Below are 27,887 nucleotides of genomic sequence, written 5' to 3'. Positions count from 1 at the left end.
TAATAGGGGAAATTAAATACAGTGGTCCTGCTCCATGACCAGTACATTAGGACTCTTAAATCCAGGGAGAAACTGACAGACAGGGCATCTGGTAGAAATGGAATTCAACTACATCCCTAGCATGGGGCATCACCATATTTTCAGCTCTGTGCTGTACAGTCCTGAATAAAACTATTCCTGCTTTCAAACAATCCCAGCAAGCAGGAAGAAAAGTATAGCAAAATGTTCACACACTAAAACTGCAATACTATGCACACCTTCTGGGGAGCAAACCTCATGGAGCACACTGGGCTGTACTCTCGTGGAAATATGCATAGGATTGTGCTGCACATCATTCAAATGTTCTGGAAAGCAGCGCGTTCTGTATTTAGATACATGCAACCCATTTAGTAGAGTTAGCATGTAAAGCCTTTTGAGCTAGAAACAGCAAGCAAGAACTTGACGTTTTCTTCCCCCCGCTTTTAAATTCATTTTGCATGAATACAAATTTGTGAAGAGCCAAACTTTTGATAGATTGCTAGCAGCTTTCAGATTCCAAACTCAGCAGGATGCGAGAGAAGCCGGAGATGTCACATTATCAATTCAAAGACCTTATCAGCATGATAATAAGTTAATATGGCACAGTGACAATTTTGTACAGGGAATCACAGTAATTTTTTAATGACATGTAGTATCTTGAGAGAATATTTGTTATTGTGGAGTGGAGATGTGCACAAACTGAAGTTCATGCACAGGTTCAGTACCATGGGGAGGGGAACAGCAAGCAGGATCTTTTTATAGCAGGTCCTTAGCTGCTCTTTGCTGTCACATTCAACTTCCTGCTTTGGCGGCGCTTGTCCCAAGTACCCATGCGTGGCATGAGCAGGTGCCATTTCCATGTGCCATTCGCATGGTCAGCAACACCATGCCGGCCATGCAGATAGCGCCATCAATGACAAACCATGAATCCACTCTCATTTGCTACCAAAGAATCTATACTCAGAACACCTCAGAAACAACAGAACCCAGTACCCCACGGGTTAGCAACCCGTGGGGGTGGTTGGCACCCTCTGTGCACTAATTCACCACTCGCTCTGGGTCACCCCAGCACCCCCCAAGTGCAGTTATGGGGCTGCTGACACCTCCATGCTTCTTTATGGAGAAAAACCGTAAAGACGCGTAAACTTCAAAAATCATCTAAAAACCAGCCCTTTGCCCAATTCCTTTCAAATAATTCTGATAGATTCCTTGCCCCCCTTGGGAACTACCACCCACCATGCTCTTCTCTAGGCCACCACTTTCCCCCCGACGTGAAGCTATACATTTGCTGCAATCCTCATTATTCCCTATGAAGAATTCAAAAATAGTTTAAAAATTCACCTATATTCGGAGGAGTGTCTGATTGCCTTGGGGTTTTGTGGGTCTTAGGCACCCCTGGGTGCCTACCATCCACCCCACTTTTGTGCCCCTAGGTGCTCCACAATAGGGGATAATGGGAGGGTTCAGGTTCCATTATCCCCTATGAGAAAAATAATTTAAAATATTTCAAATATTCATAAACAATCGTAGGAGTGTCCGATTGCTTCAGGATTTGGATGGTTGTTGGTATCCATGGGTCCTCCACAATAGGGAATAATGGGTTTGTTTGAGTCCCATTATACCCTATGAGAAAAAAATAAAAATAAAATTCTAAAATTCATAAAATATCATACGAGTGTCTGATTGCTTTGGGGTTTGGTTGGTAGGTACCCATGGGTGCCAGCTACCACCCAACCCACATTTGGAGGTTTGAACCTGTTTGAAATGAACCACCCCCAGTCTGGTTCAAATTCAAACCTGGAGCTCGAACATGATGGCTGATTCGGTTCAAATTCGAACCATTGAACAGAACTTATTCAAATTCAAACTGGTTCGAATTCGAACTGGTTTGCACATCCCTAGTTGCTACGCAGAAGGGGATTAAGCAAGGATGCATTTTAGCTCCCTTTTTGTTCAATTTTTACATTAATTTCTTAATCCCCCTCTTAGACAACCCTGACATCCATTAGTCTAAGCTAGCTGGTAGACCCATCTCGATTTTACTTTATGCTGATGATGCAGCTATACTATCAAGAACGCTAGTTGGTATGAGGAGGGCACTATGAAAACTCACACCATTTTGTGAAGATGAGTCACTAGTTATAAATGCTGTTGATGTGGAGCACCCATTAAGTGCCAGATGTTCCCAGCTTCTTTTCTGATAAAATTCTGTTTGTAAACTGGGCCTGGGATTCTGTGGGACACCAACACTTTGCAGAAACAAGAGACAGGCCAAGTGCTCAAGTCTTTCCCATTCAACCAAATGTCCCACAGCAAACCCCAATAAATTCAGAATATGGTACAACTTCACAGCTTCATTACTCAAATGCTGCTGATGAACGGTTATGGTACAGCACCAATAGCAACATGGTTACTCACATGCAAACTGAAGGGTGGCTTCTCTGCTCAAAATACTGCCAAACATGTTGGTGGTAGAGCATTGGTATTGCCCGGAATCTTTTGTTTCACTGGGATTATTGATGATAATGCTTCCTTCTATCAAACTGTAGCGGTAATCACTTTCAATGTCAATTTCAGTTCCATTCCGGAGCCATCTTGGGAGGAAAGTGGAGAATGTCATTTAGTAAAAGGGCCCATAGCAAGAAAGCACAATAGATGTAAACAAAACATTCATACAATAGTTAGAATTCCTTGACTGACTTTTGACAAGCCACAGGGGCAAACCCAGGATATCCAGAAGGAGAACCAGGTAGCATAGAAGCTCTTCACAACCTAGGAAAGTGCCTGCAGGGAGGTGGGTGCTGCTAATTGCACCTGGGCTCAGTGGCGCACCTAGGTAATCTTGGGGTTATGATTCTGGGTTATGTTATGATTCTGGGAGCACGGACCATGCTCCCAGACGAGCAGAGCTGTGTGGCGCAACATGCCACTCTGGAGGCCAGGAATCCCACAATGAACTGTGCAACATAAATGAGGTATTGGAGGATTCCCCCAAGAGACGGGCTCTCTAGGTGCCCATCTCTGTGTGTGGATGGGCTGGAAGCAGCCTGTGCTCGCACATGAGCAGATAGGCCGGGTTAAGGGAGTACTTGCTGTTTTAACCTCAGCTAACAGCCAGGCTGAAAAGCCAGGCTAGGCGGTGCTGCCCCACTGGAATAAGGCCTGATTCTGGCAGTTTTCATGCGCAGCCTAACCCAGGCTGGGCTTCCCTAGCCTGGGTGTGCTAACTATAGATGTGCAAACAGGTTTGAAACTGAACTGGTTTGAAGAGAAACCGGTTCAGTTCAAAGGCTTGGGGGTTGAGCTGAACCACCCCTGGTTTGGCTTGACCCCGGACCACCACCCCCGGCCCATTCAGGGGGGTTGCGAACCTTTTTAGGATAATTTTTTTTATTAAGAAAATTGTTTTTTAAACTTATCCCCTCGGGGGGGGGGGGCGTTCTCCGAAGTGGCAGCAGGGGAAGGGTCCGCAGAGGTCCCCCCTCCCCCACCGGCCTTTCTTCCTTCGAAAATGGCCCTGTTCGGCCATTCTTCAGCCTGTTTTAGCCTTCCCCCGGCACAGCAGTCATTTTGGAGGCTGCCGCACTTGCGCAATAGGACTCTGTATAGCCTGGATGTGGAGTTAAGTCAGCAGGCATGATCTTAATCTGCCCTCTGTGCATCAATTATTTCTGGGATTTGGTCATCTGCATAGGATTCTGGTGTACCAGGTATCAGGACAAATTCCCTAATACATCTTTAAGGACTATATGAAATTATCCTGCAATTGCAAAAAATAAACAATAAAAGCTTCCACTTTCTGCCCTTCAGCCCCACTAACATAGACCCAGTGAAATAAACCCACATGTATGTTTCAAATCTATATTTAGCTACCTTCGATCCTCAGAATGGGGCAGGAGAAAAAAAATGAAATAAAGAATAAACTGAGGGAGGGAGACCGTTTACCTGTAGTTTGGAGCAGGATTCCCACGTGCTTGGCAACCAAAGGACACTTTCTTCTCATCTGAATCCATGGGGAAAATCACATTCTCTGGCTCCTGTATAAACACCGGTCCATAATCAACACTCTCTGTGAAGACAGAAAGGACTGTTTCCTTCAGAGGTCATAGTAAAAGCTGAATAGCTATCCCACACAGGCCACGTTTGGGGTCACACTTGGGTTTTCTCCCACCTGATTGCATATATGCATGTCTGTCACTCAACCTGTGGCCAACATCCAGACTAAAGCTGCACTTGTGCAATCATGCTGTGCCAGATGCATCAAGTCAGGAGCTTGCACTGAGGACTAATGCTGTTATTTATTTTAATGCAAATGTTAATTTTAATTTTAAGAGCTTGCAACTGCCATCAGGAGTAAATCCCGCTGAGTTAAATGGGATTGAGTACCAAGTAAGGGTGTAGGGGATTGTCATCTTAACATTGTGTTCAGGACCACCCATCTCATAACTGACAGTGGAAAATCAAATTGAAGAAATTCTTGCTTCAATTATATGTATGAGGGGGGGAAATAAACTCCCTATTATAGCGCACTGTATTTCATTTATTTTATTTTAACCCTCTTTTCATTTCTCAAGGAAGAGCAACAGCATCAGTAAAATAATAGTAATAAAAACCAAGTCAATAAAAAAGAATAATAAAACAATCAAATAACAATGTCAAATAGCAGCAGTATTTACAGCTCTAACGGACATACTGTATTCAGCAGACAAAAGCTAATTTTAAAAGATTATATTGAACAAGCTCCTGGGACTGGTACATTTCTTGTAGAAGATGGTTTCACAGTCTTGGAGCTATAGAGATGCACATGTCAGGTGGTACAGGAAAATGATGAATACATAAATGATGGGAAAACAACTTGTGACATTCAATAATAATTTTTACAGTAATAAGCACCTGCAGAAATTTTTTGCTATTAGATCTCACTGTACAGGGAAAAAATTCATACAGCTCGCTTATTTATTTATTTATTCTTAAATTTATATACCACCTTTCGTTAAAAGAAACCCAAGACTATACAAAATACAAAATTAAAATATAAGCTAAAATGTAAAAACAGATCTGACTAAAAAGATGTAAAATACAGGCATAAAATAACCATGCAAATTACAAAAGCAGCAGTAGAGAAAAGCCTGGGTAAAAAGCCAAGATTTCAAATGCTTTCTAAAAACTGTGATGGAGACTGAGGAGTGAATAGCCACTGGGAAAGCATTCCAGAGTCTGGGGGCAGCAACAGAGAAGGCCCTGTCCCAAGTGCACAGCAGCTGAGCCTCCCTCATTGTCGACACCCGGAGCAGAGCCCCCTCAGATGACCTCGTCAAGCAGGCAGCAACCCTTGGGAGCAGGCAGTCCCTCAGATATCCAGGGCCCAAACTGTTAAGAGCTTTAAAGGTCAAGACCAGCACCTTGAATTGGACCCAGAAACAAACTAGTAACCAATGCAGCACATCTGAGAGAAGGGCCTCTCTCAAGTATCCCAGACATCAAGTGATAAATGTGGGCAGGTTCAAATGAATATGGCCTCCTGCATGCGATGAAGGCGGGGATATGCCAAGTATGTACCCACCTCAGCGTCACACAAGGACATGCCAACATGTTCTTGGCATATCCTTTAATCGCATGTGAGGGCTGTTCATTTGAATCACACATCTACACATGCTCCAAAATCCTGTTCAAACAGAGTTTAGGAGCACAGGCAAAGGGCCAATTTTGATTATCCCACCTCACATGCGATTAAAGGATGTATACATTGGCACGTCCTTGAGTGACATCAGGATGGGCATGTCCTCAGCATATCCCTGCCTTCATCACACATAGGGGGCCACGTTAATCTAAACCAGTTCCATGAATGTGTGAACCAACCCTTGGTTTCTATTCCCCCTTCCAACACAGAGCAATTCTTATAATGAGGTTCTTCTTATAGGCTTAATGCCAAACTAGGGAAGGACTGCAGCTTAGTGGAAGATCATCTGCTTTGCATGGAGGAGGTCAAAGGTTGAATTCCTGACATCTTCAGGTAAGGCTGAGAAGTGCCCATCTAAAACCCTGGAGAGCCTTTGAACATTATTGTGCTAGATGGACCAATGGTCTGACTTCACATATGGCAACTTCCTGCATAACCAAACAATGGTTTGCTAAATGAGTCTGACTCAAGCTCTTCTGTTCCTTCCTCACATTATGCACTGGAATTCCTGGAAGGAAACTACATTGCTCAGGAATGTGCAAGCCCAACGCTCATTCAAATAACATCAAATCACGGTTTTGTGCTACACCTGAATCAAACCACACAATTATCAGTCTTTGGGTGGGCGAGGGAGGGAGGGAGGGAGGGAGGGAGGGAGGTCTCCTGTGTCTTTAACGGATGAATGGAAAAATCAGTGAGTGACACTTCCCTCCTCCATCACTTGATCTCCATGCTAAGAAAAGCTTCACCTTTGGCAGTTCTGCTTGTCGCACACCTGCCAGGGAAAAAAATGGCAACCTGAGCTTCCTGGGAACACATTTAAAGTTTTTATATCACTTTGCATAATCACTGCTTGATAGAATAATTTGCTTCATATCGTTTGGTTTCTAATTCCCGTGACACAAATGCTCTTAAACACGCCGACAATTTCATTTTCTAATTTGGACGATTTTCACATGCACAAAAAATACCCTTGTGCATAAGTGTTTGCATGATTGGGCTCTTCTGCTTCTCAGCAGACATAATGATTCAGATCAATCCTTGTCAATTTGGGTCCTCATAGGAGCATGGAAGGGTTCCTAGCAAATTACAGATATGAATATCAGCAATCTATCTACAGGGGACTTGTGGGAAGACATCTGCAGATATTTATTTTCCATTACTTTCTACTCCACCCTTCTTCAAAAGATCAGAATGGCTTATAGCTGATAAAAATACTAGCAACAACAGAAAAATGCCTAAAAATCAATCAATGGGAATGACAGCATTTTTTTTTTGAAGTGGAGACACTAGTAGTTGGCAGTACTGCTCAGAAATAAATCCTACTGCGTTCTGTGGGCTTTACTCCCAAGTAACTGTAGGGATGTGCTAACTAGCTCGGGTTAGAGCTGGTTCGAATTTGAACTAGCTCAGTTCAAAGGCTCAACCTAGAACCAAACCAGACCCAGTTCAGGCCCAATTCAAAGCCCCTACTGCATGCTAAATTTGTTCAGAAATTAGTATTCACAGCGGCAGCAGCGGCTGTGGGAGACAGTTCCCTTGACGGCCTCCCCCATGAGTCCCTAGGGCCAGTCCAGGGCTGGGCCCTCTTCTGCCCATTTCAGCCCGTTTCAGACTTCTGTGCATGCTTGGAGGCCATTTGTTTGACCTCCATGCATGCACATGGACCATTTGCTTGACTCAGGTCATGCAAACCCTGTTTTGTACACACCTCTAAGTGACTGTCTGTAGGATTTCAGCCAGGGGCCGTCCAAGACATTTTGCTGCCTGAGGTGAAGGGCAATATGACATCCTCCCCATCTTCAGGTGTAGTCCATGAGCCAGGCCCACACGTTTTGGCCATCAGGTAAATGCTCATAGTGAAAACACCATTACAAATGTGACAGCTGCAGGCCCAATGGTTAGGACCATAACAGAATGATAGCACAATGGAAGTGGAAAGCTCACCTGTTTTCCATCTCTAGCAGTGTAGACCTTGTCAAAAAGCACTATGAGAATTTGTCCCCTCCACATGCCCCAGATGTTCTGTACTGGACTGAACATCTCATCTGGCTCACGTATTAGTAAGAGCTCAGCATTCTCGAGCCATTCAACCAAGCTCAGCATTCTCGAGCCATGTCAATATACTCAGACTATTCCACCAACCAGGCAGTGGTGGCAGGAGCATTCCTAGTTTGGGCTGAGGTAGGGGGTAGGGCGGCAAAGAGGCATACTGCAGGTGGATGAGGAAAGGCAGTGGCAGTGGCAGGCAGGGGAAGTCCATGGGATGGTAGGGGGCTGGAGCTTGCTTGCCCTTGCACTACTCATGCCCATACAGGAAACAATGGCCTCATTCTGCCTCATGGAAGGGCTGGCCCTGACTTCAGCTCTAACCTTATTTATTATAGGACAACTTGCCTAGCGGGCAAGAAGTTGCCGGTTCGAATCCCCGCCGGTTTGCTTCCCAGACTATGGGAAACACCTATATTGGGAATCAGCAATATAGGAAGGTGCTGAAAGGCATCATCATCTCGTACTATATGGGAAGAGGCAATGGTAAGCCCCTGCTATATTCTACCAAAGACAACCACAGGGTTCTGTGGTCTCCAGAATTCGACACCGACTCGACGGCACAACTTTACTTTACACATTATTACTGACAGTATGGCAACCAATTCTGTAAATTCTACAACTGTGGGGATAAGCAGTTCCATCAGTTACTTATTCTCAATATAAAAACAACGGAACAATGTTATTATAGATGCACTCCCTGAAGTATCTTAAAAGTCTCCAGGAAGGCACAGGTTTTATTACTAAGAGCAGTCACTTAAAAGTTACAAGCTAGTTCTCCAAAAAACCTGCTTAATGGATTTACAAAGGAGAATTTAAAGCATATTTACTGCATGAGCCTAAGCTTACTTACTCAGAAGTAAATCCTACTTAATTCTATGGGACTCTGACTTTCTCCTAGATAAGTGAACATAGGATTGCAGCCTTAGAGGATTAAAACCTCAAGCCCTGATGCTTAATAAATGCAAGGTCTTTCAAGAAAGATTTCATTTGATTTTTTTAAAAAGACAAATATTTCATAGGCAGCCTCATCATTTTCATAGTCCACCAAACTGGAATTCATTAGCATATCTGAAATTGTGGGATTTGGGTTTCAATCCTGGGAATTTCTCATTTCAAGCATTACCCAAAACAATACTCCTGCTTTAGGTGTTTATTTATATAATTGATCTTGCTGTGTCTTCATCACCAGAAGTGGCTGGTTGGGAGTATGCCAGAGCTATGCCCTGCTCCATTCATTGTACTACTGCTACTACTAACAACAACAAAAATAATTTATATACCACCTGACTCCAAAGGCTCTAGGCAGTTCACAAACCACAAATACAATAAATCACAATAAAACAAACTATCTGAACAACCCTGAGTAAAACAATTTAAAATATTAAAGGATTACTAAAAGCCAAGCTTTAAAAAAATATGTCTTAAAGGGCTCTTTTAAAGGCTGACAAAGATGTTAGGCCATGGATATATATAGGGAGCACATTCCTTAGCCCAAGAGCGACTACAGAGAAAGCCTGCTACCGAGTCACCACCAGACGAGCTGGCGGCATCCAGAGATGGACATCTCTCGATGACCTTAAGGTGAGGTGAGGCTCATGCAGAAGAAGGCGCTCTCCCAAGTAACCCAGTCTTAACCCACACACATCACACAGCGTGCGCGTCAGTAAAAGCTGCATGCACTGAAGTTACTTCTTCATTTTGCAGCCAACAAGGGGGCAGGGGTGGCAGGTAGGACCGTTGCCACTCCGAAAAATTCACTTGAAAATGGAGTGCCGGACGGGGGAAAGTGGCGGGAGGGGTAAATACAAACCCCCCACCCTTAAAGGGCCACCCCCCCCCGGCATTGGACCGCCGGACCGGGCCACTTGCGAACTGGTTTGCAGGCTTCTAACATGGCCCGTGGGCCAGTTCGTTCACTTCCCTACTTTTCTTTTTTACAAATTTAGGCCAAGTAACATATGTGCATCATAGTATTGTTCATGCTCTACGTGCTTTATGCCTTTGTGTGTAGTTTGGAAACTTCAATTGGTCCAAAATGCAATGGCTAGATTGGTCTCTGGGGTTTCTCAGAGAGACCACATTAGGCCTGCTTTAAAACAATTGCACTGGCTGCCAATAGGTTTCCAGGCAAAATACAAAGTGCTGGTAATTACCTTTAAAGCCCTAAGTGGCTTAGGACTGGGTTACTTGGGAGAGTACCTTCTTCTGCATGATCACACCACACATTAAATTATAACATCACCTATAAAACCCTTCAGGATTAGGCACCTGTGTACCTTCAGGCCCGCCTCTCCAGTCCATCTTTGACCCACCCTGTGAGGTCATCTCAGGTGAGCCGTCTCAGAGTTCTGGGCCCAGGGGAGGTATGTGGGGCCCGGGCTCATGGGAGGGCCTTTTCTGTTGCAGCCCCCTCCTTATGGAACACCCTGCCTCCTGAGATTCATAATGCCACCTCCCTTCTGTCCTTTAAGAAGTTTTTGAAAACTTATTTATTTTGCCAAGCTTTTAGATTTTGATGTGTGTGTGTGTTTGTGTTTCCCCTTTTTCTCTTATTTTTGTGGTTGTTGTTTTAATTTATGTAAACTGCTTTGAGTCTATGGAAGTCAGGTGGTCAATAAATTTGCTAAATAATAAAAAATAATCAAATTGCACATGAATTGATTCACACATCCCTAGCCTAAGTTGTGCAGCCCTGGTCTAAGTACATACAAGCCCTCCCTCCACAATTATTCTACCTGTTATAATGATGGGCATTTTGCTAGAAGGAGGAAAGCATTGTTTTATTTGCCACCGATTTATACTTCCAAGTTCTGATTATGCCTCTGACACAGATGCTAAATATGTTCTTAGTAGGGGGTGTTGTCCAAACTTTTTAAAATGGAAAAAAGAAGAACGGAGAAGTGCTGAACCACAGGATCTAAATTCCCAATCCGATGAGGTCCAGAATTCTCTAAACTGACTATGTACCAGCTTATATATTTTATCATTAGTTATAATATGTGAGCAAGAAGATAAAATGGGAAGAGATATTAATAGGATATAAAGAGTCATGACAAGGATGTTGATAAATAATAAATCAAAAGACTTTACCTAACAAAGACAGATCTATTGAGAAATAAATGTAGACAGGCATATGTCATCACTTACGACTGTAATTTCCCAAGGGCAACATTTCCCCTCCTGTTTTTCATCAGGACTTTTATTACACACATCAGATGCCTTTTTCAAATCTACCAGCTACCACAGGTGTATGAACTCCCTGCCTTTTTGATTTGAATAGACTTGTTCTTTCTGAGTTTTTCCAAAGGATCTTGAAAAAGTCAAACTTACTTACAAACCTAACTAAAATTCAAAAGGATTTTAGTTAAGGTAGTGAAATTATTACCTGCCACTGACACAATGGTATGCCTTACAATGATGACATATTTACTTTAACGGTACATGCTGTAGTCTGAAGTTCAGATAGCTGCTCATGCAAACCCATCTCCAAGAATGAAGGGAGGAGACCTGGTCTTGTGGTAGTGATCATGAATTGTTCTCTTTGCTAAGCAAGGTCTGCCTTGGTTTATAATTGGATTGGAGACTACAAGCCCTTTCATACAATCATTTGGGGATGATTTGGGGGAGGTAAGAGCCCACACTCAGATCCCCACACATGAGCAGAGGCTCTGTGTGCCCCTGCAAACTCACCCCACAGATGAGTGATGATCCCAGCAGTCTGGGAAGGGAAAATAAAGCTGGTCTGTCATCGGCCATTTTTATTTATTTAGTACATTTCTATACCACCCCATCCAAAAAAATGTCCCTGGGCGGTTCACAATATAAAACCATTAAGACATTAACATAATTAAAACAATTTAAAATACAATAAAAAAACCCTCTAAAACTGAAGCTTTATGGCTGTGAACTAAAAACCTGACTAAGGTATGTTTTGGGGTCCTTCTTAAAAACTTTCAGAGAAGAGGAGACACTAATTTCATTAGGAAGCATGTTCCAGAGTCCCAGGGCAACTCTAGAAAAGGCCCGGTCTCAAGTCGCCACCAATCAGGATGGTGGCAACTGCAACCAGGCATTGCCAGATGATCTTAAAAGGTGGTGGGGTTGATGAAGAAGAAGGCACTCTCTTCAATACCTTGAACCCAAGCCAAGGTATTTATCATAAAGTCCCATGTCTAGAAGGGTCAGGCAGAGGAGATCTGCTGCTCTGCCTTATTACAGCAGCAACTCTCCGCTGACAGGCCCCTCCAGCTTTGGGACTTTATAATAAATATGGCTGCCTAGGACCCATTTTCGGTGCTGATCTCCACACATGCTTGGCAAACCCAGGTACAGGGGCTTGTAATCTTCACCATTCTGGGATAAGACTTGGGGAGAAAAGTGGCCGTACCCCAGAGGCGTAACTAGGGAAAACGGCGCCCGGGGCAAACACTGAAATGGCGCCCCCCCCCCCGCCGCCGCTTCCAACATACTACATTATACTTAGGTTTTTCCTCACAAGCGCCCGCCGCTGCCAAGCCAGGCCACTGACTGGCCGCCAGGCGCCAGCAAAGCAATGGGGGGGGGCGCAGGCGGCGCGGAAGGGACCGCTCGTGGGGAAGGGGGCACCGACACGCTCCCTTGACTGCTGCAGCGCTGCTGCACTGAGCAGGAAACATTTGTATTAACAAAAAATTTAAAACATTTTTTTAAAAAATTGGTCATGGCGGCGCCCCCCACGTGACCAGAAAAGATGGCGCCCGGGGCACGTGCCCCCCCTGCCCCCCCTATAGTTACACCTCTGCCGTACCCTGTTGTGCCTGAGCTGGGTTTGCAGGAGTTGCATGGGTTCACACGCACCTGCAAACCTTTGTTACATGCCTGTTAGCCCCTTTCTGCTGCTTGTATGAATGAGCACTATAGGATATTATCCTTAGGAGACAGGGCCATAGCTCAGTGGAAGAGGAACTGAATACTTGCATTCAGAAGATCCCAGGTTCACTCCCTGAAATCTCCAGGGACTTTTACGCACAGAAGGTTTTACCACGGGGAGGCTTTACTGAAAACTCAAAGTTGTCCCCTGAAAATGCCGCAAATAGTAGATTTTTTAAACCCCGGATATAAATCAGGTTATATTCTAATCTGCACTGAAAAACCCGAATTGTGTGTGAACTGCTCCCCGATAACTCGCAGGGACTTCGGGGTAAACCTAGCCACTATGTGAACACATCCCCTTGATTCCGGAGAAGATGCAAGTTAAAGGGCTTTAAAGGCCCCGTGTGGAAAGCTTCCTGGTAGGGCTGGGAGAGGCTCCTGCCTGTAACCTTGGAGAGCTGCTGCTAATCAGTGTAGACAATTCCTGAGCTAGATGGACCAATGGTCTGACTTAGTACAGTATAAGACAACTTCCTATGCTCCTAATTGGGAAGTTTAAAATGCAGCATAAAATGTTGTGAGCAAGGGCTCATGAACAGTGGGCAGTATCCACATTAATGACACACCAATCAAAGAAGGGTTTCCATTGTGCAAGGGGGAAGGATTGATATTCATTAAAAAACACACACACACACCCCCCCAAAAAAACCCCTCCCATTGCAGCCCCGTGTGCCTGCCAAAAATATGCTCCTGAGGGTTGGAGATCCTCATGGACATATATCTTTAGAAGGGTTAGGTGACTGTAGGGAGAAAGAAAGGATTGGCAAATATCACCCCTTTCCCCACGCCCAATGGAAACCCCTCTTCCATCAGTACATGATTAGTTTGGATGTCAACCATTGTGCTTTAGTAGTGTTTTATGGTGAAACTGGGCTGGTTCGGGGTATCTGCACTAGCCACTGCATTAGGAGGAGCATATGAAGGCACAACTCCTCCTTGCCCTATTCAGACATCCTAACACAGAAAGGAACAAAGATGCAAATGAACTGAAGGGACTGAGAGTACAGCAAACTGCATATGCTTCAGTTTCAAAATTACACACTAGAAATTATCTGAATCAGACTGGCATTCAGGAGGATTGGGATACAGTGCTGAGAAAATCAAAGCAATAATAAAGGAACAGAAAGGGTGAAACCTCCTCATCACTCGTGTCTCTAGCCACATGATTGTGCTGTTCACAAGTATGCCCATGCAGCATGGAATCACACAACACTGCAGTGGGTCCCACCTCTCATGCTGCAGGGGAGGAGAGCTGATCTTGTGGTAACAAGCATGAATTGACCCCTTTGCTAAGCAGTGTCCACCCTGGTTGCATTTGAATGGAAGACATGTGCACTGTAAGTTATTCCCCTTAGGGGATGACATCGCTCTGGGAAGAGCACCTGCATATGCATACTTGCATACAGAAGGTTCCAAGTTCCCTCCCTGGCATCTCCAAAAAAAAAAAAAAAAGGACTGAGAGAGACTCCTGCCTACAACCCTGGAGAAGCCATTGCCCGTTTGCCCAGTGGTGGCTCCACCCCTGATGTGTACTGAGCTAAATGGACCAATTGTCTGACTTGGTATAAAGTAGCTTCCTATGTTCCTATGACATATATGGGAGGAGGGCCAAGCCTTTCTTAATGGGATGGCCCTCTTTCTCACAAGGGCCCCACTTAGATTTTTATTACCATTCAGTTTATCAAATGATGGTAATAGTCTAAGCCAGGGCTTCTAAAGCTTGAGTCCCCAGAAGCTGTTGGACTATGACTCCCATCTTCCCTAGTTACAATGACTGAAGGCTATTGGGACTAACAGGAAGTTGTAGTCCAACAATATTTGGGGACTCATGTTTGAGAAGCCAGGGGTAAGAGCTGGTCTTGAGGTAGCAAGCATGAAATGTCCCCTTTGCTGAGCAGGGATTGCCCTTGTTTGCATTTGAATGGGAGACCACATGTGAGCACAGATATTCCCCTTAGGGGACGGGGCTGTTCTGGGAAGATCACCTGCATGCTTGCATGCAGATGGTTCCAAGTTCCCTCCCTGGCATCTCCAAGATAGGCCTGAGAGAGACTGCTGCCTACAACCCTGCCAGTCTGTGTAGACAATACTGAGCTAGATGGGCCAACAGTCTGACTTGGTATAAAGCAGCTTCCTATGTACCTAAGTTCCTAATTAAAGTAATGATGGAATCCCTCACTTAATCCTGGTTCACCTGTCAGCACTTGGCCAACAACTGAACCAAGCAACTTGGCTCCAAGTGGTCATGCAACCAACCTCTCCCCCAAGTTGGGAGAACACAAACCATTCCGAAAGAACAACTGAAGCTCTTTTACACGAAATTTAGTAAACTAGCTAAGCCAGGTGCAGAGCATCTGCACCTCCGGCCAGCCCACCCACTGCCACTGCATGTTTCTCACCCCCGCCCCATGGGCGCGCCTGGTTTTCTTGCCAGCTGGCCCGCTTCTTCTCCCCACTGCCCACTTCTGCCTCTGCACTTTCTGGCTGGTGGGCCAGCTGGCCTGCTTCTTCTCCCCCCCTTTTTACACCCCCCACACTTTCTGGCTGGTGGGCCAGCCAGAAAGTGGGCCTGTCACCTCCTCTCACCCGCCCGCCCACTCCAGGCAGCGGCTGCCTCCTCCCAGCGGCTGGGCTGGCCCGCCACCTCCTCCTCTTCCTTCTGGTGGCTGGACTGGCCTGCCGCCTCCTCCAGCTCCCTGCTATTTTCTCCCCCGTCCCATCCCCGTCACTATCCAGGCAGCTGCTCACAAACTCTTGCAAGAGCTGCCACACATGGGATTAGCAATGGGTACATTTAAGAGAATTAAATATATAGGTGTGCATGATGCAGCTTTGGATCACAAAATATTTAAAAGATAACTAAGATTCTTCTACAACTCCCTGAATCTTTCCAAACAACACTGATATAGATAGAAGCAGAGCTTATATTCCGATAAGAACAAAACATTCCTTTGATTTGGCAAAGGAGAAAAGCCTTAGCCGGCTTGGGCAAATCAGGTATTATCTGTTGTTCAACAAATCATTTTCACTTTGGTACTCATTCTTTGAATGTTTGCTTTCAATTTACAGTTGCTCTGTATGTACTTGAGGTGATGGCTCTTCGGGGTCTTTCAATTAACCTTCATTACTGCAGAAAGAGACAGTCTGATCTCTTAATCAGTTTTTAAATTCTCAGGATAGCATATACAGAGAGCAACTCTGAAAGAAGAATTCTGTTGTATTAAAAAGCTGGTGTTATAAAACAAATTAAATTGCCTTTTTGATCTAATCCAGAATGTTAACTGTGACACTAACTTTATATTTTTATTGTTTTTAACACAGGATATGAGCAGTGGTTTCTTGTCGATTCAAGGCCAGAAAACATCTGTTTTGCTAAGTCAGACTCTAGGACAAAACTTCAACAAACCACCAAGACTCCACCAAACCACCTGTAATAAATTCCCAGATATCTGTGCATGAACAAGTGTCTGAGAAGATCCCCCTTCTCCTGAACTCCTTCATCAGTGTAGGAAAGGTACTGTCAGATAGCAGAAAGGGATGGGAAGGTCAGAAGCTGAGTTGGTGGAAATCTGTGAGGTTTTCATCTTCTTCTTCTTCTGAGAGAGAGAAACACCAAAATGCCTCATCCTACAAAGAATAGCCTTTCCCTACAAGGAAAAGACCCCCTTAATGCACTGTTAAGGAGTTTTGTGAGAGTAGGCAGCAGCCAGTCATAACCCCCTGCCCTTTCCCTGTGAAAATCCAGAGGTCTGAGTAAGCTAAGTCAGGCTGAAGTTTTCAAAGATTTCAGTTTGGTAACCACCTTGCTAGACTAGAATAACAGCTGTGATCCACAGTTCACATAAAACCTCATAGAAGCCACTGGGCCTTATGCATTCAAAAAGAAAGGAATTAATGCTGTTCTCATGAACAGCCTAACGCAGGCTAGTGCAGCCCAGCCTGGGTTAGGCTGCTTGTGTGGAGCACTGGGATTGCTCCTGATCCTGGCAATTCTGCCTTGACTACCCCAGCTTTTAATGCCAGCCTTTAACCCCAGTGCTGGGGTAATGGGTGTACTTGAGCTGCAGGCAGCCCACACACACATGGTGGCAAGAGTGCCCGGCTGAGAGAGGATACTTCAATGCACTACACTCCAGGTGTGGTGCGTTGAGAGATGCCAGAGCATGTCAACCTCTGGCTTCCTGCTCTGCTACTCACTGAGACATGGCTTGTGTGCCATGCGGACAGAGGAGCCTTGGAGACCAATTTCCTCGTGTGTGGAGAGGCAGGTGAGAAGCTCTCCTGTCAGCCTTTGGATGAAACAGAGAGTGTTCTCTCTGGAGTCTGTGAGATGTGGTGACAGCCAACAACCTGGATGACTTTAAAAGGGGTTTGAATAACTTCATGGGGGAGAGGTCTATCATCGGATACTAGTTGGAGGGCTATAGGCCACCTCCAGCCTCAAAGGCAGCATGCCTCTGAGTACCAGTTGCAGGAGAGTAACAGCAGGAGAGAGGGCATGCCCTCAGCCTGTGCGCTTCCCAGAGGCATCTGGTAGGCCACTGTGTGAAACAGGATGCTGGACTAGATAGGCCTTGGCCTGATCCAGCAGGGCTTTTCTTATGTTCTTATGAGACTGCAGAGAGGAGGGGGGAATGTCTGTGTGGGCTTCCTCCTTGCTTGAAGGACAACCTGCACAGCCAATCATACAGGGCGAGAGGGAGGAGCTTTCTCCCTCAACTCCACGCCAGACAAATTGAGCCTCTAGTGCTGCATTCAGATGCAATGGAGGCTCCGTGGACCCTCTGTTTTGAGCAGCGAAACTCACAACAAACCGAGGGTTCAAACTGGAGTCTCCGGAGAGAAACCTCCGGTAAGAAAGAGCAGAAGAGACAGAACTGGAGTTTTAACCCTTTGGACATAATGATAGGGGAACCTCAGGCCCCTGCAACTCTGGTTAGCCATTACGTGTGAATGCACGCCCCACCTTTCTCTCTTACACACACACACACACACACACATGCTCCTTCCTTCCTCCAATGACCTCAGAGCAGCTTTCATGGGATTATCGCATTTTAAATTGATTGCCAGGAAATTTAGGACCAACAAACGGAAGTACTTTTTCACACAACACATAATCAACTTGTAGAATTCTCTGCCACATGATGTGGTGACAGCCAACAACCTGGATGGTTTTAAGAGGGGTTTGGATGACTTCATGGAGGAGAGGTCTATCATCGGTTACTGGAGGGCTATAGGCCACCTCCAACCTCAGAGGCAGGATGCCTCTGAATACCAGTTGCAGGGGAGTAACAGCAAGAGAGAGGGCATGCCCTCACCTCCTGCTTGTAGGCTTCCAGCGGCATCTGGTGGGCCACTGTGTGAAACAGGATGCTGGACTAGATGGGCCTTGGGCCTCATCCAGCAGAGCTGTTCTTATGTTCTTATCCTCACAGCATCACTGTAAGAAATAGCAGAAAGTAGGGGTTTGCACAGTTTAGAGTTCACAGCCCAAACCAGGGGTGGTTTAGTCCATTATCTAACCAAACTGGGCCTGGTTCGGGCAAACCAGTTCAGGACAGTAAGGGGCAGCTGGGTGGGGGCAATGAGAGAGGGGGAAAGCTGCTTACTCCATCCGCAGAAGCTTGCCCTCCCGGCGTGGCCCCAAATGCGTTCCCCACTCCTTTACTGAATTGGCAGCTGCTTGGTTCTGGCCTCTGCACACAAACATAGGCCAAAACTGGATAGCAGCCAGGCAGGCTGGTCTTCAGGAGGCCAGTAGGGGCGTTGGAGGAGCCCTTGCTGACACCTTGACCATTTAGGGAATGCCCCTTTACTTGTAAAGGTGGAAATCCTTGCCGGATTCCGTTTGAGAAATATATCCCCCATACTGTTTCAGCCCAGTTCTGTGGTTGAACCAGACTGGACCTGGTTTAGCCAGACATGGAACCAGACAAGGCCAGTTCGGTTCTGGTTCGGATGCCAACTGAACCAGCCAAAATGGTTCTGTACGCACTGGCAGCAGCAAGCCCAAGGTCATAAAAAGGAACCTCATGGCCAAGCCATAAAGTATCTTCCAAGCAACGTTACCTTATCTGATTCTATATTTTCCAGCTAACAATCCAGAGTAACATGATGCTGGTGTTGTGGGGGAGGAGTGATTTTTGCTGATCTCCCCTTCCCTCTGAAGCACACTGTGCTTCCCAAAAATATGTCCAGGAGAGTGTGGATGTCAGCCTCTAAGTGCAAAATCAATTTATTAAATATAGAGTTATTCATATTAAACATTCAATGGCAGAAGTTCATTGGAGTGGAAACTGAGAAACTCCTCTTCCACTGTTGTGTCATTAATATGGAGTGGAAATTGAAAATGCCTTTTTACAAATCCTCACATTTATTTATTTATTTTTGGTAATTCCTAGTTTACTATAGTAATCTTTTGAAAAGGGAAGAGATAATAGGCTTGTTCACACCATCTTTTGAAACTAGGTTTAATGTGGGTTACCAACATGAGTGTGATTGTGCCATGAATCCATGGCAAGGTGGGAATCTCGGGCCATAAACCACCTTGGCATAGGTTTACATAATCACTTCAACATTTGTAACCCCACATTAAACCTAGATTTAAACAACTGCGTGAACAAGCCTAATCTCTGTTATATATGTATAGCAACAGCCTCTTTTGCTAGAGCAAATATTTAGTGTTTTGTCCAGTCCACTGGCTATAAATGGAGTGCTCCATTTCATCCTTAAATATGTGTCTAATGTATGTATTGAAGTCATTCTGAAATATCATTATTAACCTTAATTTTATTGGACCCTGCTAAGGGCAATCCCTTGTCCGGATTTTAATAATCTTCCTCCCCCGCCCCCACGTTCAGAACAGGATTTTAAAAAAAATGTTGTTGCCTATAATTGTTATAGTTCATTACAAAAAAAAAAGACTTGAGGAAATGTTGTCTGAATAATAGAGAGTATTTATCATCTCTGAAGATTTTTACACTAGAAAAATATGAAGGTGTATGATACATATTATGGAAGACTTCAATAAAACATACTTGATTTATGATAAAATTAGTTTGATAAATAGAACGTCACAGTTATAAACTACATAACTAGTGTAATGGAGTCAATTTGAAAAATACCAAAGCGATTGAGGGAGAAATATATTGGTTTCTCAGGCTCCACTGTATTGACTTTCAAAGATTCAGACACAAGTAATATATATCAGGTTGGATTGTAATGCAATTTTGTTTCATGTCTGGTTTTTCACAGTTACGTTCTATGACTTCAATGAGAAAAGAAGCTTATGAAATACGTTGCAAATGCTCATTTTAAGATTAATCTAACAGATTTACAGGAAAGTACATTTTTGCTGGATGCAGTTTATTGAAATTTAGTGGCAGATGCAGAAACAATTTGAATTTAATGAATAGGGTTGGAAAATGTCAGAACCACAGTTCTGTGCTTTCTCTGCAAAGGATCCACAAGGGAGAATTGAACATACCGTCGTGTTTGAAGGCCTCCGAGAAGTGATAGAGGTTTGTTGGCGAGTGGTAATGTTGGGCTGCCCCTTGCCAGCTTGGTGCAGAGATGCTTCCCAAGGCAGGGCTGCTTGATCGTTGCCTGCTCTTTGAATTAAAGGCCAACGAGGAATAGGAGGAACCGGCAGATTTGAGTCTTAAGATGGCAGCATATGAAGTAGGGATTCCTGGTACGGCTGCAGAGTATTCTAGGAGAGAAGGAAAAAGAGGTGTGTATTCTGAGATGGAGATGAGAAATGTAACTTTTGTATAGATTATTGTATGAAGCAAATGTGGCCCCTGAGTCAGTTCCAGTGTTGCACAGCTTGTGGCCTCGTGTAAGGATAGATCGTGTCAGGATGTATCACAGGGTGCACCCACACAGTCCAGTGGGGCCAGGATAAGCATTGCGATGTGGAGGAATGTCTGCATCGGCTGTGCACATGAATGCCTGCTTCTTCATGTGGTTCTCTCTTGCTGGACAAAGTGAACCTAAGTTGTGCCACAGTAGGGGTGTGCACGGAACCGGTTTGGCAGGTTCAGTCTGAATGCAAACTGAATTCAAGGCAACCTGTCCCAGTCCATTTCTGGGTCCAGTTGAACCAGGTCCGGACCAGTTTGGCCATGAAACCGGGGCTAACCAGTTCATGGGCCATCTCAGGGGAGATACTTGTAAAGGGGAATCTGGTGATGATTCCCCTTTACAAGTACAGGGGGTGGGGGGCCCTTCAGAAGGTAAGGGGCAGCCGGCCGGCAATGGCGAGAGATGTAAAGAGCTGCTTACCCTGCTGGTTCAGCTGCCAGTGCCACTGCTGGCTGACCCAAGTGTGCTCCTCTTCTTTTAAACAACCTACTGACTCGGTGGCGGCTCAGTTCTGGCCTCTGCGCATGCATGGAGGCCATTTGCATGGGGTCTGTGCATGCGCAGAAGCCAGAACCGAGCTGCCGCCAAGCCGGTGGCTTGGTAAAAGGAAGAGAGAGTGTGCTTGTGGCAGCCAGTGGTGCTGGCTGCGCCAACAGGCATCTCTCACCGCCCCCACCCAGCTGCCCCTTACTGTGCAGAACTGGTTTGCCTGACCCGGGAAAGGTTTGGTTTGGTCACAGACCAAATTGCCCCCGGTTTGGTCTATGACTGAACCTTCATACCAGCCCCAGTTTGAGGTGAAGCAGTTCTCCATGAACTGTTCGTGCACATCCCTATCCCACAGTGATAATGTGGTGCTTCACCTTAGGGTAAATCAGATATTTAAAAGAGCACTTACTGCAGACATATGGAGCTGTCCTATGTTAAAATGCCCATAGGGGACTAATATGTATGAAGGTGCAGCAATATCAAAATATTAGGAAGATGGCTATGCTAGAATCCTTCTCCATAACATTTTAATTTGGAGGTATAGTCAAGCATGATCCCTGACATGCAGACAGAGGTTTTTGTTTGAAATATTTATACCGCACCCCTCCAGTACACTACTGCACATGGCTAACAAAGTCAGTAAAACCAGTACACTATAAAAACCATATAAAACTGATCAAATAAAAACCAAAAATAAATCTTAGTTAAAACAAAAAATTAAAATTACAAGTTAAAATGTTAAAAGTTAACAAGTTAAAACCCCACTCAATGAAGGCCATATCAGACAATTTTTCATTGGATGAGAAAAGGGGTGTGCACAAACAATTCAATGTAGAACCAGTTCATATTGAATCAGGCCAGTTCAGTGTGTTGATTGCAGACTGAACCACAGACCAAATTTGAACTGAACCATGAGTTCTGGTACGTACATACCCCTAGATCAGATGCTATGTGCGGGGGTGGTGGTGGTGCCTAATAGGATATGATTCAACTAGTTCAGTTGCAAGTGTGTCCAATACACCCTGTATTAGACCAGACTGGACTTACCTGCCAGCAGGACAGTGCCCCCCACTTTTTCCTTTGATTTTTATTGAGGGAGAAGCAACAGCAGCATTGTAAATCATTGCTTTCCTCCCCAGCCGTCAGACCACAATGCTTCAGGGGGAAAAGCAATGTCATGATGTTACGTTCTTTCCTCTGTGCATTACTGGGGGTGTGGGGGGAATGCCCCTATGATCATTTTTTCTCAGTCATGCACTAAACAACATCATGATGTTGCTTCCTTCACTGAAGCATTATGTACTGGCAGCCTCCTGTGGAAACAACCTTTTCAAAGTTAAAGAAAGAAGAACAATCCACTTTGCTGCCAGCTCCGATACATAGGCTTGAGTCAATAGCAGGCTGTGCTATCGACCCAGTTTAAAGTGGGGCCCATCATTGTGTCGGCAGAGCAATGTAACTGATTGGCATCTAATCTGATTTCGATCATTGCAGCAATGCACAGCCAAAATATTTAAGTATACACTTCGGTAAGTGTATACTTATGTGCATAATGTTCTATACACATTAAAGAAACAATATATTATTCACAGTAAAATAATAACTACATTAGGTTAGTAAATGTAGACTGCCAAGAGCCCATTCAGGGTGCAATCCTGTTCATGCTTCCTCATGAGTAAGTTGCATTGAATTGACTACTATATAAACAGGTACATGATTGGGCTATCAGACATCAGACGTGTGCACATTTTGTCACTCTTGTCACTCATAAAGGACTTTCAGTACTTCAAAATTTAGTACATATTGGCGAGCTGTCAAGTATGACAGACAAATATCATCTTCAGTCAGAGGCAAGTGGCAAGCAATTGCAAACTCTGCTATTTGCTAAAACTCAGTGTACATGGGGAGAAAACAGATATGAACATAAGGAGAGAATAACGTGACGTATACTGAATCAGACCATTCATCCATCAAGCCCAGTACTGTCTACCTCAACTCTGACAGAGACTACTGAGTTCCTTTAAATAGATAAAGTAACCCTATTTACACATTATGATCAGCCCTCATACAATGGCCGCATTCACATGTAACACAGAACTGTGGGTCCAATGGGCCCATGGTTATGTGCTCCCCCCCCCCACCCCACTGCTCTCCCATCCAAATTCGGACATACAGGAATACAGGAGAGCAATCACTCTGCAGTGAGTGAGACTGAGAGAGGGTGGGGAGCTGGTTATGTGGCCTTCCTTCTTTACTGAAGGACAGCCCTCACAGCCAAACATGCCAGAGTTGATGGAGGAGCTTCCTCCCTCAACTCTGGTTCCAGGGGCAGCAGCCTTTGATCCCAAATTTGGACTTACTGGAGGACAGGCTGCCTGGATGTACTGCAAGCTGCCTTGGGTTGTGGTGATGATACTCACTACAACCTGAGGTTTCAGATTGGAGTCCCAAATCTGAACCATTGGTTTTGCCACCACATGTAACCTGGGTTGCTCACATTCGGACATAACATCTGTGGAACCGCAGGCCCATTCAACTACAGTTCCGCATAACATGCGGATGCAACCAATCTGTGCACCATGCACACAGGTACAGTTATTCACATGTTATGTTGAACACAGGTACAGCAGTACACTTCCTGTCTGTCCATACATTTGAGGGACCTGTACCTAGATTAACTATTAATATAAATTCAGGTACAGTCATTCACACAAGTGTGTGTGTGTGTGTGTGTGTGTGTGTGTGTGTGTGTGTGTGTGTGTATACAGACATCTGAATGCAGGTACAACATAATATCTGGCTAGAACTAGTGATGGTGTTGAATGTTGGAAATCCCACCCCCCAGAAAAAACATCCTCTTTGCTGTGCAGCCCTCATAGACATATTTTTGGGTGGCACAGATGGTTTCCTGGGAAAAGGGAGGATATCAAAAATATCCCCTTCCCTGGAGCACCAGTGAAGTTACTCTGGAAGCGCTTTTCATCTGCTCCTCTTGCTGTACCAGTGCTCTCTTGCTCGGGATGTCAGTCAACAATAATAAATTACAGTTCCCTGATTTTTCATCAGCAATGGAGGTGCTGAGCATGCACAGAAATCTTCATTACAGAATCAGAGATTTAGAAAGACCCATCAGTTTTTGTTCTTCCTCCCCCAAGAACTTGGAAAGGATGACAAGAAGTGTGAGAAGAGGAAACTGGCAAATTAGAGCTTGCAATGGTGGAATGCCTCTCCTGAGCTGGGTATTTTTTGATGGCTTTAAAGAGCTCTCAGAACCACCCAAACTTTTTTTTGTGAGTTCTCCAAATAGGCTTGGAAAGACCCAGCCTCTTCCAAAAAAGTGAATGGGGCTTGCCCATTGCTAAGTGGGGATTGAAGCTGAAACCGTCTGCAGGCTTCACTTCAAAGCTATGGCACCGACTAGCCTCAGTATGAAGAAAACTGGCATTTGAACCCATGAGTCCCTTTCAGAAGCTTTCCTTCCCACCATCACTGAATGCACAGAGGAAGAAGTGAGACAACACAGTTGCAAGTCACATCCTCCACTCCATTGACCCACCTATTGGCCATGCCCCCCCCCCCCGCCCACTCCCAGTGTGTGCACATTCAGCATTTATCTGCATAGGGCAATGATCCCCCATTGTAAGGCCTAGGAGCCAGAGGCGGCCTCAATCAACAATAAGTGCATCTTCCTGACTAATTATTTATGAGCCTGTTTGAAGCTTCAGCCCAAGCTGAATACTCTGCACAGTCCTTCTCCCACCATGTGAAGATGATCATTCGCAACGTCCAGTGCAGGGCCGGTGGGGCTCCTTTAAGGGAAACCAAGCCCTCTTGGACCCCTGCACTACCTTGAAGGTGTGCACAGAGTGCTGGGAAGTATAGCCCCCCCCCCCAGGGCTTTCCCCACAGAGCTCTTAAGGAAGCTCTGTCTCTCTTAAAGGGCCCTCCCAGTTCTGAGGAAAGCGCAGTGCTGTGTGGAAGCCGGCACAGTGGGAAATGTCTCTCACCTTGAAAGTGCTTTGATGAAGTGGCCTCTGCTTGGAAAATAATGAAGATTACTGGCATAGCACAGTACTGAATACAAAGTTCTAAATTATACGGAGGAAGCCTCCCTGGAATTCAGTATTGTGTGGAGACAAACTCTGAACAGTGCCTGCGGGCAGAGCACCTTTCCTCCACACATTCAGTGATTGTGTGGGGAGGGTAACTTCTGAAAAGGACTGTAGTCTTTCAGCAGTCAACAGGTACTATTATATTTATAAGTACCATAACTAAACCACTGCTAGCAACAGGGGCAACCAGATGTAACTGGTGAGTGTTCCAATGCCAGTACCATATTGGAACAACAACAAAATCCACCTTCAGTTGAGTAATAAAGTTAGGTATTTTAACTGGTTCTAGATTGCTTGTATTTTTATCCCCTCCTGCCCCTGAAGCAATTTACAGAACATATCTCTCTCTCTCTTTCTCTCTCTCTCGGAAGTTTGATTTTAAGATTAGTTATATTCATCTGTGGAACAGAAAAATACAACTTTCAATTTCAGCTCATGCCTTGATGAGCTAAAATTTATGAACCCAATAGAGAGGAGCAATGGAGAGTGTAATCCTGAACATCTGGTCAAGTTTGCATCCAAAATCTCTCAGCCTGAACCCTTGAGAGGCTTTGAGTTTTAAAATCCAGGCACTGCCCCATCCTGGCCTGTCTAAATATAATGCTCTATCAAGGAAAAGCAGAAACTGCCTTTCTTTTAGGTTGCATGCACACATTTCTTTCTGGAACAGAGGGGGCAAGCTCTTTCAGGGGTAAATGATACATTCCATGAAAAGGCATGTAATGAAGCCCTCCGTTATTTTCTTGAATGTAAGGCAGCCTCAGGAGCTAGCCGTTTTAAATAAAGGAGTGGGGTAAGGGCAGTGTTTAACCATTTCCCCACCAACTCTTCACCCAAGCTTTTTCAGTTCTTTAAAATTTTAAGGTTTTAATTTTTGGATGATTTTTAAATTGTTAAATTGTTAAAAGTTTTTGTATGTGTTTTAACTTGTTTTATGCTATTGTTAACCACCCAGAGATGAAAGTTTGGGGCGGTGTACAAATATGATTAACGACGACAACAACAATGACAACAACAACAACGATGACAACAACAACAACAACTTTTCTACTCAGAATTGTCCCCAACAATTTTGTCCATCTCCCATTGGGGATTGATTGCTTGCTTGATTGATTTGCATTTATATGCTGCTCTTCAACTGGGGAGCTGAGAGCCATGCACATGGTTACGTCTGTCCCCAAAACAAACTTGTGAAGTAAATTAGGCTGAGAGATAAATGACTTGCGCAGAGTCACCCAGTGACTTTAATGTCTGAATGGGGATTTGAACTTGAGTCTCCCCTGTCCTAGTACAACACTCTAACCACTACACCACACTGGTTCTCTGTCTGGAATCCAGACATATATTTATTTACCACCTTCTCCTCTCCTCTGATCTAGCATTGGGCATCAGTGAATTTTCAGGAGAAAGTTCCACTTTCTCAGGTTGCAGACTGAGAGCCAAAAAATAGGTGAAATTGTAACATGGCCTTTATTTCCTTCTAAAGAATAGCCTCAAGGGGAAGGGCTGGTGGCTGATCTGGATCAGATGTCGCAGATGGAGGGAAGCTTTAACTCCCTGAAGTCTCCCCTGTAGCTCTTCTGCAGAAATGCACCCCGCCCCAGAATAGCCATTTGCTGTTAAGAGCCACTTTGGGGGGGTGGCATCTAGGGGCATGAAAATGGCACAGGGACAAGAGATTGAAGCCACTTCCCCCTTCCCCCTGGTCTGAATCCGAATCTCCTCCTCAGCTGCTATTTAAAAGGTAAAGACATATGCACAGGGCTGGGATTCAAATGAGCAGTTACCCCACATTTTACTAAACTCCCCACCACATCTCTAAAGCTATCTCTCCCTGCAAAAGTGCCTCTCCTCTCCATGCAATTAAGTGGCCAGTTGTTCATCATGCTTTTCTCCCTCTGCTCCCCTGGAACAGGAGATGATGAAGAGTTTGTCCAGTCAGGCTCTAAATCCACCCCGACATACAGCCTTTCTGGTTCCGTGGAGCATAGAGTGGGGAAATGTAATCAGCTTGCTGGAGCACCTACCTATGAGTGGATCTTTTTCTAAGTAATTATTACCAAGGCTTGCAAGTTCAAGAAGCAAGCTTGCTCAGGGAAATGCCCTTACGGATGGCTGTCCAAACCTTTCAAGGAATGCTGCAGAGTGAGCTCCTCTCTACTTCCCAGCTCCCAAATCCAGCAACGTGTGGTGTTTTAGGTTAATCCACTCCTTGATCCAGGCCAGATTTTGAATGGGGCTTTAGTTACTTGCATTCCTGCCCTGGAGTAGAGGCGGGGCTAACAAACAGCCAGCAGCAAGAGCACTGGCAAGCAGTGTTTTCTGTACACAATATCTGTTTCATTAAACTATTAATATTCCTGATTCCATTCCACTGCCTTGTCCTTGTATACCACCACTCTTTCCCTTGGATTCTACACAGTGGAGACTTAATCGGGGATGGTGATGCAGACTGTGCTAGCAGGTCCCAGGCAAAGACACCCCCAGAGAGTGAAACACCAATCACATGGCCCAACCCAGAATCTGTATCAGTAGGAGAGATCTCCTGCATGTGCAAACCTTCCCCATTGACTTCACTGGAAGAAAGCACACCACTTTTGCATGTTCAGATTGGGAAGACTATGCCCTCCAAATACACTCTGAAATTTCTCAGGAGGAGAATATGGGGTAGAATTTCTACTGAAGGAATTTCTACTGAACTTTTGAAATTTTAAATTCAGTAAAAATTCAGTAGAAATTGAATTCAGTAGAAATTTTGG

At 44.9% G+C, this 27,887-nt stretch overlaps 1 protein-coding gene across 7 annotated transcripts in view; it reads right to left on the bottom strand.

The window, feature by feature from the left end:
• CNTN5 (contactin 5) overlaps positions 1–27,887 on the bottom strand; it is a 1,193,410-nt gene that overhangs the window by 427,620 nt on the left and 737,903 nt on the right. For all 7 annotated transcript variants that reach the window (XM_053307214.1, XM_053307213.1, XM_053307217.1 and 4 more), the window contains 3 exons: positions 20,148–20,372; positions 3,964–4,087; positions 2,437–2,612 (listed from right to left, as the gene is read on the bottom strand). In XM_053307214.1, the coding sequence (XP_053163189.1) occupies positions 2,437–2,612; positions 3,964–4,087; positions 20,148–20,372 (525 nt within the window). The remainder of the gene's footprint in view (positions 1–2,436; positions 2,613–3,963; positions 4,088–20,147; positions 20,373–27,887) is intronic.

The sequence above is a fragment of the Hemicordylus capensis genome, chromosome 3 (assembly GCF_027244095.1).
Source record: "Hemicordylus capensis ecotype Gifberg chromosome 3, rHemCap1.1.pri, whole genome shotgun sequence".
Lineage (NCBI taxonomy): Eukaryota > Metazoa > Chordata > Lepidosauria > Squamata > Cordylidae > Hemicordylus > Hemicordylus capensis.
This window is presented reverse-complemented; position numbering and strand designations above follow the sequence as displayed.